This window comes from Miniopterus schreibersii (assembly GCF_964146895.1).
Source record: "Miniopterus schreibersii genome assembly, chromosome: 5".
NCBI lineage: Eukaryota > Metazoa > Chordata > Mammalia > Chiroptera > Miniopteridae > Miniopterus > Miniopterus schreibersii.
Window position 1 is genome coordinate 17,392,433 of NC_138106.1, and position 12,872 is coordinate 17,405,304.

The 12,872-nt window shown below is 40.0% G+C and overlaps 1 protein-coding gene across 9 annotated transcripts in view; it reads left to right on the plus strand.

The window, feature by feature from the left end:
* MME (membrane metalloendopeptidase) overlaps nt 1-12,872 on the plus strand; it is a 578,791-nt gene that overhangs the window by 499,114 nt on the left and 66,805 nt on the right. For all 9 annotated transcript variants that reach the window (XM_081139397.1, XM_081139393.1, XM_081139395.1 and 6 more), the window contains 2 exons: nt 661-830; nt 1,557-1,592. In XM_081139397.1, the coding sequence (XP_080995523.1) occupies nt 671-830; nt 1,557-1,592 (196 nt within the window). In that variant the 5' untranslated portion in view covers nt 661-670. The remainder of the gene's footprint in view (nt 1-660; nt 831-1,556; nt 1,593-12,872) is intronic.

The following is a 12,872-nucleotide window of genomic DNA, read 5'->3' on the forward strand; positions in this document are numbered from 1 at the left end:
TAAACCACACTGACTTTTGGTCCAGTGAGTAACCATTTTCAGAATGTTGTCTAACCAGTTAATAGATGTCCATATCAGCAATAGTCATAATTTTGAACTGTAAAATCAAAAGTTTTTAAGACTAAAAGTAAACTATCACGGGTGTTTATTTATTTTTATCTGTACTCCTATTTCAAGTTATTGCTTAGTCAAAACCTCAAAATGTTAGTCATTTATTTCTGAGCTTATGAAGGAAGTCACTGGAACAAGATATAAAATTCACCTTTGACATTGTCCAAAGTTCAGAAGGGTGGTTTAAAACTTTCCTTAATGACAGTTCAGCAACTATTTGCTTTTGAATTGCTGAAGGAATCCTATGTGAGTATGTAACTGCATCTCCTTGTCTAATTTTGCTTAGATCTTTTGTGAATATATATAAGAAAAAGAACCAAAAGGTTGTCACAGGGACCTATCCAATTCATCTGGCTTTATATTCTTTGCTGTGAGAATCAAAATTTTGACTTTCAACCAAAAACTTTTATTTCTTATTTAAAATAAGTTAACCTTTACTTTATTCAGCCACATTAGGCTTTGGGAATAATGTATATGTATTTCCTTCTCTTTTTATCATTTTATTAATTTGCTATTAGTATTTAAATTCTTTTTTTTTATTTTTTGCAGATTTTAGGTGATGGGTAGATCAGAAAGTCAGATGGATATAACTGATATCAGCACTCCAAAGCCAAAGAAGAGACAGCAATGGACGTCCCTGGAGATCAGCCTCTCTGTCCTGGTTCTGCTCTTGACTGTCATCGCTGTGACGATGATAGCGCTCTACGCCACCTATGACGGTGAGTTGCTCCCACGCCCCTGTACACACAAGCGCAGAAGAGAGTGAAGTCTTCTCACGCTTTCCCCACCCGTTAAGGGGAAAGACAGTTACATTAGAGATAATGCTATAAAGATTCATTTATAAAGTATAATATCAATATGTCAAAACAATTGACTTTGACTAAAGTACAGTGTCCTTTATGTTTGAGCTAAATTATTAATTGCCAAGTATATTTAATGCACTCGTGTTTACTTCATGAGGATTCTACTCTGTAATTGTATTTGATTAAAGTATACACAGTTTTGTGGCCAACTTCAATTAGTCAATTTTGTTGTGTCATTGAAATTCTAAAGGGCTTCACGGGAATTTAAGAGGTCTAATGTGAGTCTTAGAAGTGTTTCACAATAAGAATTGGAAAAGATTGGTTTCTGAATGGCAAAAGAACATGATTACCAGACTAAAACAATTGATTGTTTCCCTTTAAAATACCTAGAGCTAAGTGGGTAGAGATGATGTAATAAATACATTTTTATTCATAATGGAAATTTTAAATTTAGGGTTTTCCCACTTTATTCCTCCATTTAAAAAAAAACAACCAACTACTAACAATGATATGTGTACTCAGGTTTAGTTTTTGCTTTACAGAATTGATTATTTAGTTGGCAGTTTTTAGAAGAACAAAAGATAGGGAGAAATTAGAAAATGTGTATTGCCAATACTTATGTATATACCGTCCTTTTTCTAGATGGTATTTGCAAGACATCAGACTGCATAAAATCAGGTAAGAAGACAGCTTTTAAATGTAATAGTTTTATAATTAATATATAACATTTAAAAATCAAATGCTAATAAATATATTTCTAAATTTGCTTTGTTTATGATTTTATTCATTATAGATCACTTATTTATAGTCAAGAAAAATAAAAATGTATTTAAATAGTAGAATAATTAACTTGTTCATTCTAAAAAAGAACTGACTCTTTTCAGCCCTGGAGTATATGGTAGGGTGATAGAAAACTAACTATATCGCTAGCTTTATGGAGCTTGCCATGTAGTTGGAGAAAGAAAATTAACATGTATGAAATGGTGAACATCATATCATTAAGTATTCAATTTCTCCGTGCAAATCGTGTGAGGGGTAAGAAATAAGAAGGGGTGCCATGTAGTCATTTAAGCTACGTGGAGAAGTTGAGATTTGGCAGGGGCCTTGATGCAGGGTTGGGATTTGGAAGTGGAGATACAGAAGAGGGAATTCCCAGCAAGAAGGACCAGCAGGAAGAAATCGTATTGTTAGGAAGCGGTGAGCATGTAGACACGGTAGAGAAGGGCATATTACTGAGAGCTTTGGAAATCTGTTTAGCTTTGATGTTGTAATGGAGACATGGATATTTTCTTGAACAGGTCACTTGATAAGACAAAAGCTGAAAGATGATTCTGGGAATGCTAAGCTGAGTAGATTAAGTGAGAAGTGAGGAGCCAGGAAGGGTGGCCGGGTAGGGGCTGTCGCTGTAATTCAGGTGTGATTGGGGAGGGATGACACAGCTGTGGGCCAGCATGAAGGGAGAATTGGCTGGCTTGCCTTGCTAAATGAAGGGCATGAATAATTTGGAAATGACACCAAGTTTTAAAACCTAAGGGACTCAGGAGAATGGTGCCAGTGCACATGGCAGTAGGAAGTCAGGAGGTAAGTTTATTGTAGGGAGGGATGTGATTAATATGGATTTGGACGTGATGGGTCTAAGCTGGGGAGCATCCAGTGGGGATGGACATCGGAAAGGCAGAGATGGAGGGTTAGAGAATCCCCCACGGGGCGGACTTAGGATCCGTCCGCCCAGGGGCCATAGCCGAGCGTTGGGAGTTTTTGAGTTCCCAAAAGCAGAAGAGGTGTAGTGGCTGAACTTCAGAGGACATTGGACATCAAAAATTAGAGTAGAAGGAAAAGTCAGAGAAGTATGAGGAGCTGCAGGAGTCACGCCCATTGGAGTGTGGTCAAAAAAGAGCATTTCGACGAGAAGAAAGGCGCAGCTGAGCAGGGCACCCTGGATGGAGACACCATATTTAACGCCCTTTGACAAGAGATTCTGAACTTCCTTCCAGGAAATAACCTGTTCCAAATGAGCGTCAACCATATGTTGTGGGATATTCTTACCCGGTTTCTGTTAGTCACTGACCTTTGCAAAGTAATAACAGGACAATATCTTGGGATTAAAGGTTGTAGTCTGATATCCCGAATATGTGCTCCTTTGCATTTCTGTGTGGCTTTTTGATTTGTTGGTATCATTATTTATTTATTTTGCTCTGGATCTTAAGTGCACCAGCCCCACATACACCTGAGGCATGATGTGAGCAGCTTGAAGGAGACCTGACTGGGAGAAAACACAGCAACAGGCACTTTCCCATCCATGGACTTCTCCTAGAACCAGAAGTTCCTTTTCCCTCCGGGGAAATGGTTGTACAGGTGCCTTGGCTGAGAGATATTCAGGGTCCCTGTGCCAGAGTTGACATGTGCCCAAGTTGTCAAAGCTACCATTTGCTCTCTCCCCAAAGCCTCCCCCTCCTCTCCCTCTACCAGCTGCCCTGTTATATGCTCATGCCATCCTGTTTTGAGAAACTTGCACTTAGACATTGACCTCTAATTAGCTCCAAGTTTCTCAGTCCTTAATACACCTGACTTGTCTCTTAAGTCTCTTTCACACAGTCTCTTTTCTTCTCCTACACACTCTTTTTTCTCTGTCTCTCTCTTTCTTTTTTCTTTCATTTTGTTTTTGAAGAATTAGGATCCTTTGATTAGTAGATAGGCATAGAGGTCCCGGCAGTTTTCTCCAGTGGTACCCACCCCAATGAGCAAAGTGATATTTGAAATCTGGAATCTTAGATGTGGCTTAATGTTTAGAGGTATGGCGTTGGGCTTTTTTAAAAATAGTGTTTGGCAAGTCTCAACTCATTAAAATGTATTTAACCTGTATCTTTTCATTGTAGCTTGGAAATCATACCAAATGTAAAACACCTCATAGAACTGTATCTTGGCAGAGAAATGTACACAATAGAAATAGCTTCGGTGGTAAACAAGGTTGCTGAGTAGCTTTGTGGGGGTTTTTTTGTGTGTTTTTTTTTCATTCTGCTCTCTTGGTTCACAATCTGTTAGAATACTTTCATATTCATAGTTATTCTTCCTGGGTGGAAAAAAAAAATGAAGTTCAAATTCACCCTTATGGGTACAATTTTCACACCCATGTGCACACACTCAGTCCTCTGCTGGTTAAGAAGTCTTTTCTGCCGTAGATAATACAAGCATTGCTTTAAAAGTTGCTGCAAATTAAGAAAACTCTAGGGGAAATCTTGAACAGAAAAATAGTAACCAAGAAAGGGAGAGAATGAGAAGAGTGGAGTGGATGGAAAAGAAAAGGAAGATGGAAAAAAATGTTGAAAAACACATAAAGTCCCCTACTAGCAATTCTATGAATTACTTTAAAGGGATGGGAAAATTCAAACCAGAGTGCAGAAAGTCTTGAGAATTGAAAAATTAAGTATTGATACTCACGGTGCTTACTTTAAGTGGACGTTGATTCTAAGTTAAGTCTCCCAGTGGAAGGGAATATCATGATAAGTGCACTTCTCTCTTTGATCCTTTGATGTCAAGGGGTCATACTAAGGCAAAAATAAAATACTGCAGAAGGCTGTGGGTCACCTTGAAATCTGTTTGGCATTAGGTACTTAAATCTGAGCATCTATGAGTTTAAAGATTCATAATATACATAAAATGATGTTTATAATAAACACTTGAAATGAACTTGTCTATATATGAAATGCAGCAGTGTGAAAGATTACACCAGACCTAAAATCAAACAAACTACTCAACAAATAACAAGTTAGGGCAGTGCTTAAAACCCTACTATTAAAGTGTGAGTAATGTTATTCATCTCTTATTTACCCTATAAGATTGTCAAAAACATGGAATTATGGAGCTTGTATGTGATATCTCAAAATTCTCTGTATAAATATAAATCCTGCAAACACTCCCATTGCATGGCAACCTTACTAACTCAGAAGATTTCAAGGAATCCCATGCTTTCCATCAGGGGTTCTCAGCTTCATCACTGTTGACATTTGGGGCTGGATAAGTCTTGGTTGGGGGGAGGCCGCTCTCCTGTGTACATTACAGGATGTTTAGCAGTGTCCCTGGATTGTATCCATTAAATGCCCAGTAAATCCCCCCACTCCCCGGTTCTGAAAATCAAAAATGTCTCCAGACATTGCCAAATGTCCCCTGGGCAGCATAATCCCCTTGGGTTGGAGACCACTGGCTTAAGTGATCTCCAGAGTTCATCCAGAGCTTTTCCATTGGTGGTAGGCAGAATAATGCCTCTCTAAGGGTTCTCTTCCTTTCCCTGGATCCTGTAAATATGTTACCTTATATGGCCAAGGGAACTTTGCAGATGTGATTAAGGACCTTGAAATGCGGAGATTATCCAGAATTATCTGGATTTCATTATGTAGTTTCAGGGTTCGTATGAAGGATAAGGGAACAGGAGGGCCAGAATAAACAAGGGAGATGTGAAACAAGAAGAGGCTGCAGTGAATGAAGCCACAAACCAAGGAGTAGATGTGGCCTCTAGAAGCTGGAAAGGGAAAGCAACGGTTCTCCTCTAGAGCATCCAGAGGGAAGGCAGCCCTGCCAGCCCTTTCTAGACTTCTGACCTTCAGAACTATAAGATAATAAACTTGTGCTATTTTAAGCCACTAAGTTTATGGTAATTTGTTATAGCAGCAATAGAGAACTAATAATACTCCTTCCATAGTTCCTTTATTTTAAGACTATCTTTGAAGAATTAAAACACACACTCACATTTTTTTAAATTCTCTCTATTGTTGAAAGTATTACAGATGACCCCCTTCTCCCCCCCAATGACTCCCTTCACTCCCCCCCCACTCCCCCCCCAGGCCTACCACAATTTTGTGTCCATGGGTTATGCATATATGCATATAAGTTCCTTGGTTAATCTCTTCCCACCCTCCCTCCCCCCACATACATTGTTTTTTGTTTTTTACCAAACTGCTATTTTATTACTAAATTGAGTAATGTAATGTACAGGTATAAGGAAGCAACGTTAACTGAATTAATAGAGGAGCATAATAATAGGATGCAGGGGAACAATACCAGAATAACAGAGTGTAATAAAATAAAAACAGAAGATAATGAAATGGGGTAATAATAGCAGGCACTGAATGTTTATGTGCCTGGCACTGTTGTAAGCAGTTAACATGTAGCAACACATTTGACCCTCATAATGACCCTGTGAGGCAGGTTCCACTACCCCTCCTTTTCTGCAAAGGAAAAAACTCGGGTTAGGGCCCCAGCCCGGGAGGCAGCCTGGCTCCAGGGCCTGTATTCCCGGCCACTTCTCCATGTTGCCTCTAAGGAAACTAAAATCTGTCCAACTTTTAATACCCTACGCCTGTGCATACAGGAGGTGAGAACAGAGTGCTTCCCCCGCTGCTAAGAGATGAAAGAGGGCTCCCAGAGAGAGGAGATGTTTCAGTCTAGCCTGAGAAGGAGAGTATCTCTTAGACTCGGAAACCAGCGACTTTGCTAAAAACCATGAGCGGCTTCGTCAGTGATTTTAGTACATCAGATACAACGTGGAATTGAAGGCTCTAAAGAGGCAAATATTAGCAGTGTGGTCCTAAAGTCTCTGGGACAGAGACGCCAAGACACATGAGCAGTGCAATTCACAGGACAGAACCAGGCCACCTGCAGAGTTGTGCAAGATGTACACCGAGAGACGGCTCACAGAGCGTCAGGACCTGCATGAAACCTCAGGACTGTCCATTGCCTTTAGTGCTCTACTAACCAAGCAGACTTTTGATGAGCACTTAATTATTAATACAAGGAAAGGAGGCATGGTGTTCGCCTGAAACACACATTCAACATGACGACTATAGTCACATTCTGACATCACTTTTGTGTGGTTTGAGCTGTGATCTTGAAACTAAATGGAACTTCCAAGTATCTGGTCATTTCTGCAAGGGCCAGATCCTGGTCATCCCCTAGGCAAAGTATCTTGGCCTTTTCTAGACAGAAACAGGGAATCTTCCCTCCAGTGGGCCATGGTCTCCCCTTTGTTGCCTATTAACACCCCAAAAACCTCCATAAAGAAAACTGGTACAAGTAAATAAGTATGCAGGCCGACTCCTGAGAGCTGCTAGCCGAGTTACAACCATTCACAGTAGGAGATGAGGTTAATTTATTATGCAATTAAGTTTGAAAAAAAATCCTCAGGCAGTAGGAACGCAGCAGGTATCTTAGTGGAAAGACCGCTGAAGCACACCTTTGTTCATTTGTGGTACGTGGCAGTTTGCTTTGGGTGACTTCCCTAACACCATTCTTCTGACAATTGTGTAGCAATATTGACTTTAAAAATTCTCCAGTCAAAATTAGCATCTGCCAATCAAACTCTTTCCAAGAAAGAGAGCCAATTATGTGATAAATACACACACATATATTTTTCATACCGTCTGGGTGTTCTTTAAGCAGTAGTATAACATCATTTCTTAAATTCTTGGTCAAGGAATGGAAAACATAGATAAGTTGAATTAAGTGGTTAAAAGGAAAGAAAATTAATAATTCCTTTTTAAGTTTATTTGGAATCCTAAGGTTTGTTTTACAGCTGCAAAAATTACCTATACTTAAAAGGGAGTGGATATAAACTGGAGTTTACTGGGTGAGGACCCCAACTTGACTCAACATTTTAGAGGGAGAGACATGGGAAGTCCCCTCTGTAGCTGAAGGGTCTTGCTTTGTCCTGTTTACCATCAAATCCAAGGTGCTTCTCAATAAGCCTTTGATATAATATGAAGCTCAAGTTGATAGCATTTTTTAGATTATTTAAGGGAAGTTGAACAGCAGGGATTTAAAAACATCGTAAGGGGAAAGTCATACAGCCTTAAAATACTAAAAAGTTTTATTCTCTGAGGCTGTTTGGAAAAGGAGATACAGGGAGCAGAGGGTAAGGTAGGGAGAAGGGATGGAGTAAATTTTGATCCTATTTCTGAGTGACTGAAAACTGGAATAAATTCTTTCTGTTCAAATCCCCCTAACCCTGTATACCCACTAAAAGGGCTGTCGCCAAAAAAGATAGACAATACCAAGTGTTAGTGAGGATGTGGAGACACTGGAGCCATCATATATTGTTGGTGGAATGTAAAATATTTCACTACATCCCAGTTCAAAGTATAAAAACCATTTTGGAAAACAGTTTGACAATTTTTATGAAAATTGAGCATATGCTTTCCATACAACCTAGCAATTCCACTCGTGTTTACCTAAGAGAAATGAAAACACATGTCCTTACAGGATGTTTATGTCATTGTCCATTGCAGCAGCATTCATAATAGCCAAAAGATAGAAACTACTCTGGTGTCTCTCAACAGGTGAGTAAACAAAATGTGGTACAGCTATAAAAAGGAATGCCACACAGCAATAAAAAGGAACAAACTATGACACATGCAGCAGTGCAGATGAACCTCAAAAACATTATGCTAAGTGAAATAATCCAGACACAAAAGAATGCATATTATGCAATTCTATTTATGTGAAATTTCCAGGAAAGGCAGTATTGTAGAGGCAGAAAGCAGAATAGCTGTTTCTCGGGGCTGAGGGTGGAGCAGCGATGGCTGCAAACAGGCACAAGGGAACTTTCTGGGGTGATAGGAGTATTCTAAAATTGGATTATGGTGATGGTTGCACAACTCTATAATTTTATTAAAATTATTGGGTTAATTTATGTTATGCAAATTATAACTCAGTGAGATGGTTAAAAAACACTCATCCCTTTTTTGCATTTCTAATGCTATTTATGAGCAATTATTTTATATTTTGATCTTATCCTTGCTATTAAATGTTGAGTCCATTGATTCCCAGTTTTACAATTAAAAATCAGTATGTGTACTTTTCAATGTCTGCAGAATCTTTACTGAATAACTTAACTTAGTCTTCTTGATTTGAGTGAGTACTTATTATTTGATTATATTAGAATTGCATTATTGAAAAATCTATGGAAAAATAGTAGATAACTAGCAAGTTAAAATTATTTCAGAATTAGACATTGGAAGCATTGTTTGCATGCCCTGGGGTGTCCCTTTCAGAAGTCAGAGCTGAATGTGGGACAGTAGGGCCAGGTCAGGCTACCGGCTCTCCCCGAGAACCCTTACCAGGGATAACCCTGCTTCTGGAAAAATGTCTTGGTTTTTCATATGGGTCCTGTGAAATGCCCTTTTCACCTCAACTGCTAGTAAGTCAAGAGTGGAATTTGTTTTTAACCTGTCATTTTGAGACCTCTTCGTATACATTTGATTCACTGTCATCGCTCCTGTCCTTTTTTTTCCTGTCTGATGTGCACCAGCTAGTTTATTTTATGTATTCCTGTAAGGCCACTTTCAATGCTTTTACGAGCAATGTATGCTAATAGTTAGATGAGTAGAATATAGACAAGTTCCTGCAATAGACCTGTGCAGGAAGGCTGTTAAATAGTAAACTTTATTTGAAAGAGATGCAAATGTTATGAATAATTAAGGCACGATCTTTTGAAAGGTTACTGCTTCTTTTTCCACTAAGCCAACTTAGCACGGGAGAGCTAAGATGTCAGTTTTGGCCACCTCCTGTGTTTGTTAGTATGTGATCTTAATTAAGTCAGTTTAGCTTTCTGCATTTCATTTGCCTTATCTTCAAAATTGGAATTAAAAGTGTCCATTTTATAGAGAAACAGCAAAGACTAATGACAGCCCAGTGCATGTTACACATCCTTCAAGGCATATGTACCTTAGGTATAGTGCACAGGTATATTCCATTTAATGTGCTCTTTCACGAATGTTACAAATGCACTGTTTAAAACTATTTAGGGAGAATCAAAAGGACAGTCAGTACATTTTTAAAGAGAAAGGTGTGGCCAAAACAGAGGAAGAGGGAGAAGAGAAGAGAGAGAGAAAGTAGTGCATTTTAGATACTCTCAGATAAAACTGTATCATCTTTTATTAACATGTTTCTTGACTGTTGTCCCCTGTCTTAGCGCAGGGGGTGACAGCTTAGCCTGTGAATCAGTTAAAATGAACACAATCAGAAACGGGCACTTGGATCCATGTTTCCTGTAAAGCAAAACCTGCCAACCTGCACAACTAGGTTTGAACACGTGGCTACTCTGCATTCTTGCAGACCCCACTGTTAGCCCTTTCCTCACCATGGATTAACCCCTGAAAATAAAAAAGCCAGAGGCCTGCAGCAAGGGGAGGATGGCAGGCCTCTGCTGTTCAAAGTGTGGTCCATGGATCCGCAGCATCAGTCTCAGCAAATAGAAATCCTCAGGCCTCACCTAAGCTATACTTAGTCTGCAGCTGCACTTTTAGAGACATCCCCAGGAGAGTAGTGTGCACAGTAAAGTTCGAGAAGTGCCAAAGAATAGTGATTCTCTACTATGACTGCTTGTTAGGATAATTTGGGAAGCTTTTAAAATATATCCATGCCAGACCTTCTCTCCTCCCTGGCACACGAAGTTCCTATCCTTCAGTGGAGAGGTGTTTGTTAGGTGTTAGGAGAAAAAGCAACTTATGTAAATTAATTGGCATTAAGGTATATAGGAATCACCTGGACATTTGCATTTTCAAAGGAGAGTATATGGTAACCAACTAATTGCTTCAATAGGTGCAGTGTCAGACTGTGCTACCGGGAAGCTAACTGGGCGGGAGATGCTGGGCCTGTTGTCTGCTAATAAGGAAGCTGAACCTGGGATGTCCTGAGATTTTTCCCGGTATAATGCAGGCATGAATGTTTTCACAGAGACTTCAGAACAATGTCTCTCCTCATCCATTCATTAATTTATTTATTCATGTATTCATTTATTTTTTTTTTACCAAAAACATTAACTGGGCACCTTCTAAATGTTGAGGACCTTCTAGAAACTGGAATAAGATACTCTTTCCCCCCAGGAAAGTGATAGTCTGGTCAGCATAACAGATCAATAAACAAAATGACCTTACGGGATACACAGGGTGTGCTACAGGCAGTCTGAGAAAGGAGCCCCTGAGCTGGGCCAGTCCTGGGAGTGGCAGCTGGTGATTGTAATGGAGCCAGGGAAGCATTCTCAAGGGGAAACATTGCCCCCTAAGTTCTAAAGGATAGTCAGATCGCTGGACCAGTGGAGCAGAGGACAGCGCTTGCACATAGGCTCGCTACAAGATGCAGGCAAAAGCTTGGTGAGTTTAGGACCTGCAAGTAGTTCATGATGGCTGGAATATAATGTGGGCTACCCCAGGCTAGTGAGACCTGATGCTGGAAAAGTAAACGGGGGCTAGATAATATGCTACGTGGATTGTAATTCCTCCCAAAGTCTAAAGAAAATGAATAAATATGTTACAGAGAGCATCTAAGGGATTTTAAGCAGAAGTGTAGCATTCTCAGCGTCATCTACTATCTAGCTCAGACCTGGTGAGGCAGAGACAAAGATTTACTCATACAAATAATAACATTTCTGTGTCCTAGGTACGAGGGAGCGCTCAGCAAGATTGAGGAACTGAAAGAGTAGCTATAGGGCTAAGTCAAGGAGGGTGTGTATAAGTGTTTGAACCTTCTACTAATAGCAATGGAAGTTACAGAAGGAAAGGTTTTAAATGAAGCATATTTTGATCAGAATTATTGAGAAGGATCAGTGACTATAGTTTAAAAAGGGCTGCACGCAGGACATTAGGCTACTGCCCACTTATCTGGGTGGCAGCTCATGGTTGCCTGTATTTGAATGGAAACAGAGTGAAGAGAATGAATGAATTTGAGAATATTTGGAAGGCATAATTCTTAAGACTGACATTTGTATAAATATGTGTGTTAGTGAGAAAGAAGTGAGTGAGCTGTAACTCAAGCTTCTGGCTTGGGAAACTGGGTGACGTGTTGCCATTCACTGAGCCAGGGAGCACAGAGGAAAAGCCCTTTGGGAATGGGCTCAGGGCAGTGCATGAAAAGTTCCTCGGAGACTGCTGGTAAGTCTTCCATGTGTTGAAGTTCAGGGTTGGAGATAAGGATTCATTGGTCATCAGCACAGGGATGACGTGGTTGAGATTCCCCCGAAAGCAAATAGAGATTTCCAAAAGAGACTGAGCCGGGGAGCCCGGGAGGTAGAAGGAAAGTCAGTAAAGGACAGTAAAATGCAGCTGAGAGGTTGGGTAAGAAAAGAAGTGAAAGCAGAGAGGGAGAAGAGGAAGACTCAGGTGGAAGATGGGACAATGGTAGGTCTTGTTCCTGGGGATGTGAGAGAGGACATATCCAGAGGAAAGATGGCAAGACTGCTCTTGGAGGAGGGCATTACCTGGGAAAAGGGCAACGATGGCCTGGAGGCAGAACTGTTTGAATGCTGGGAAGGAGAGGAAGCCTCGAGACTCATCATCCAGTTACTCATCTGTGAAGTAAGAGGCAAAAGTCTTCCCCTGGGAGAGAGTTGGCAGAGAAGGTAGGAGAGCATTGAAGGGGTTCCAGTTAAATCGAGCTGGAGGGAGAATTCTGTGAGTAAGCGGAGGCCTAATGACCAGTCATGCCCTCTTGCCCAAGGGAATTCTAGAAATGCTCTTCTAATTCTGTTTCCTCTCAGAACCCAAACCCTTTTCTTTCCTTCTTTAGAGAGATACGTTTGCAGGAGACACTCTTCTGAATGGAGGTAAATGTCTGCTGATCAGAGTAAGATTCTAGAATCTAGAATTAGTTCAGAGAGGTTAGAGTTTTGGGCCCACTTGTTGTCATATGTAATTATATCACTCAAGTGGGTAAAAGCAACCAGCAAGAGGAGACGTTGGCCTCATAAGTTATATAAATACCTAACCACTATGCTGTACACCTGAAACTAATATAATATTAAATGGCAACTGTAATTGAAATTTCAAAACAATTTTTTTAAAGAGGAGATGTCAGGGGACCACCTATCTGGCATATTATGGTGGCCCTCTATTTGATAGAATTAGAATTACTAATGAATTGATTTTTATCTTTTCACTAGCCTAGATAAAAACTCAAAAGTAAATATATGAC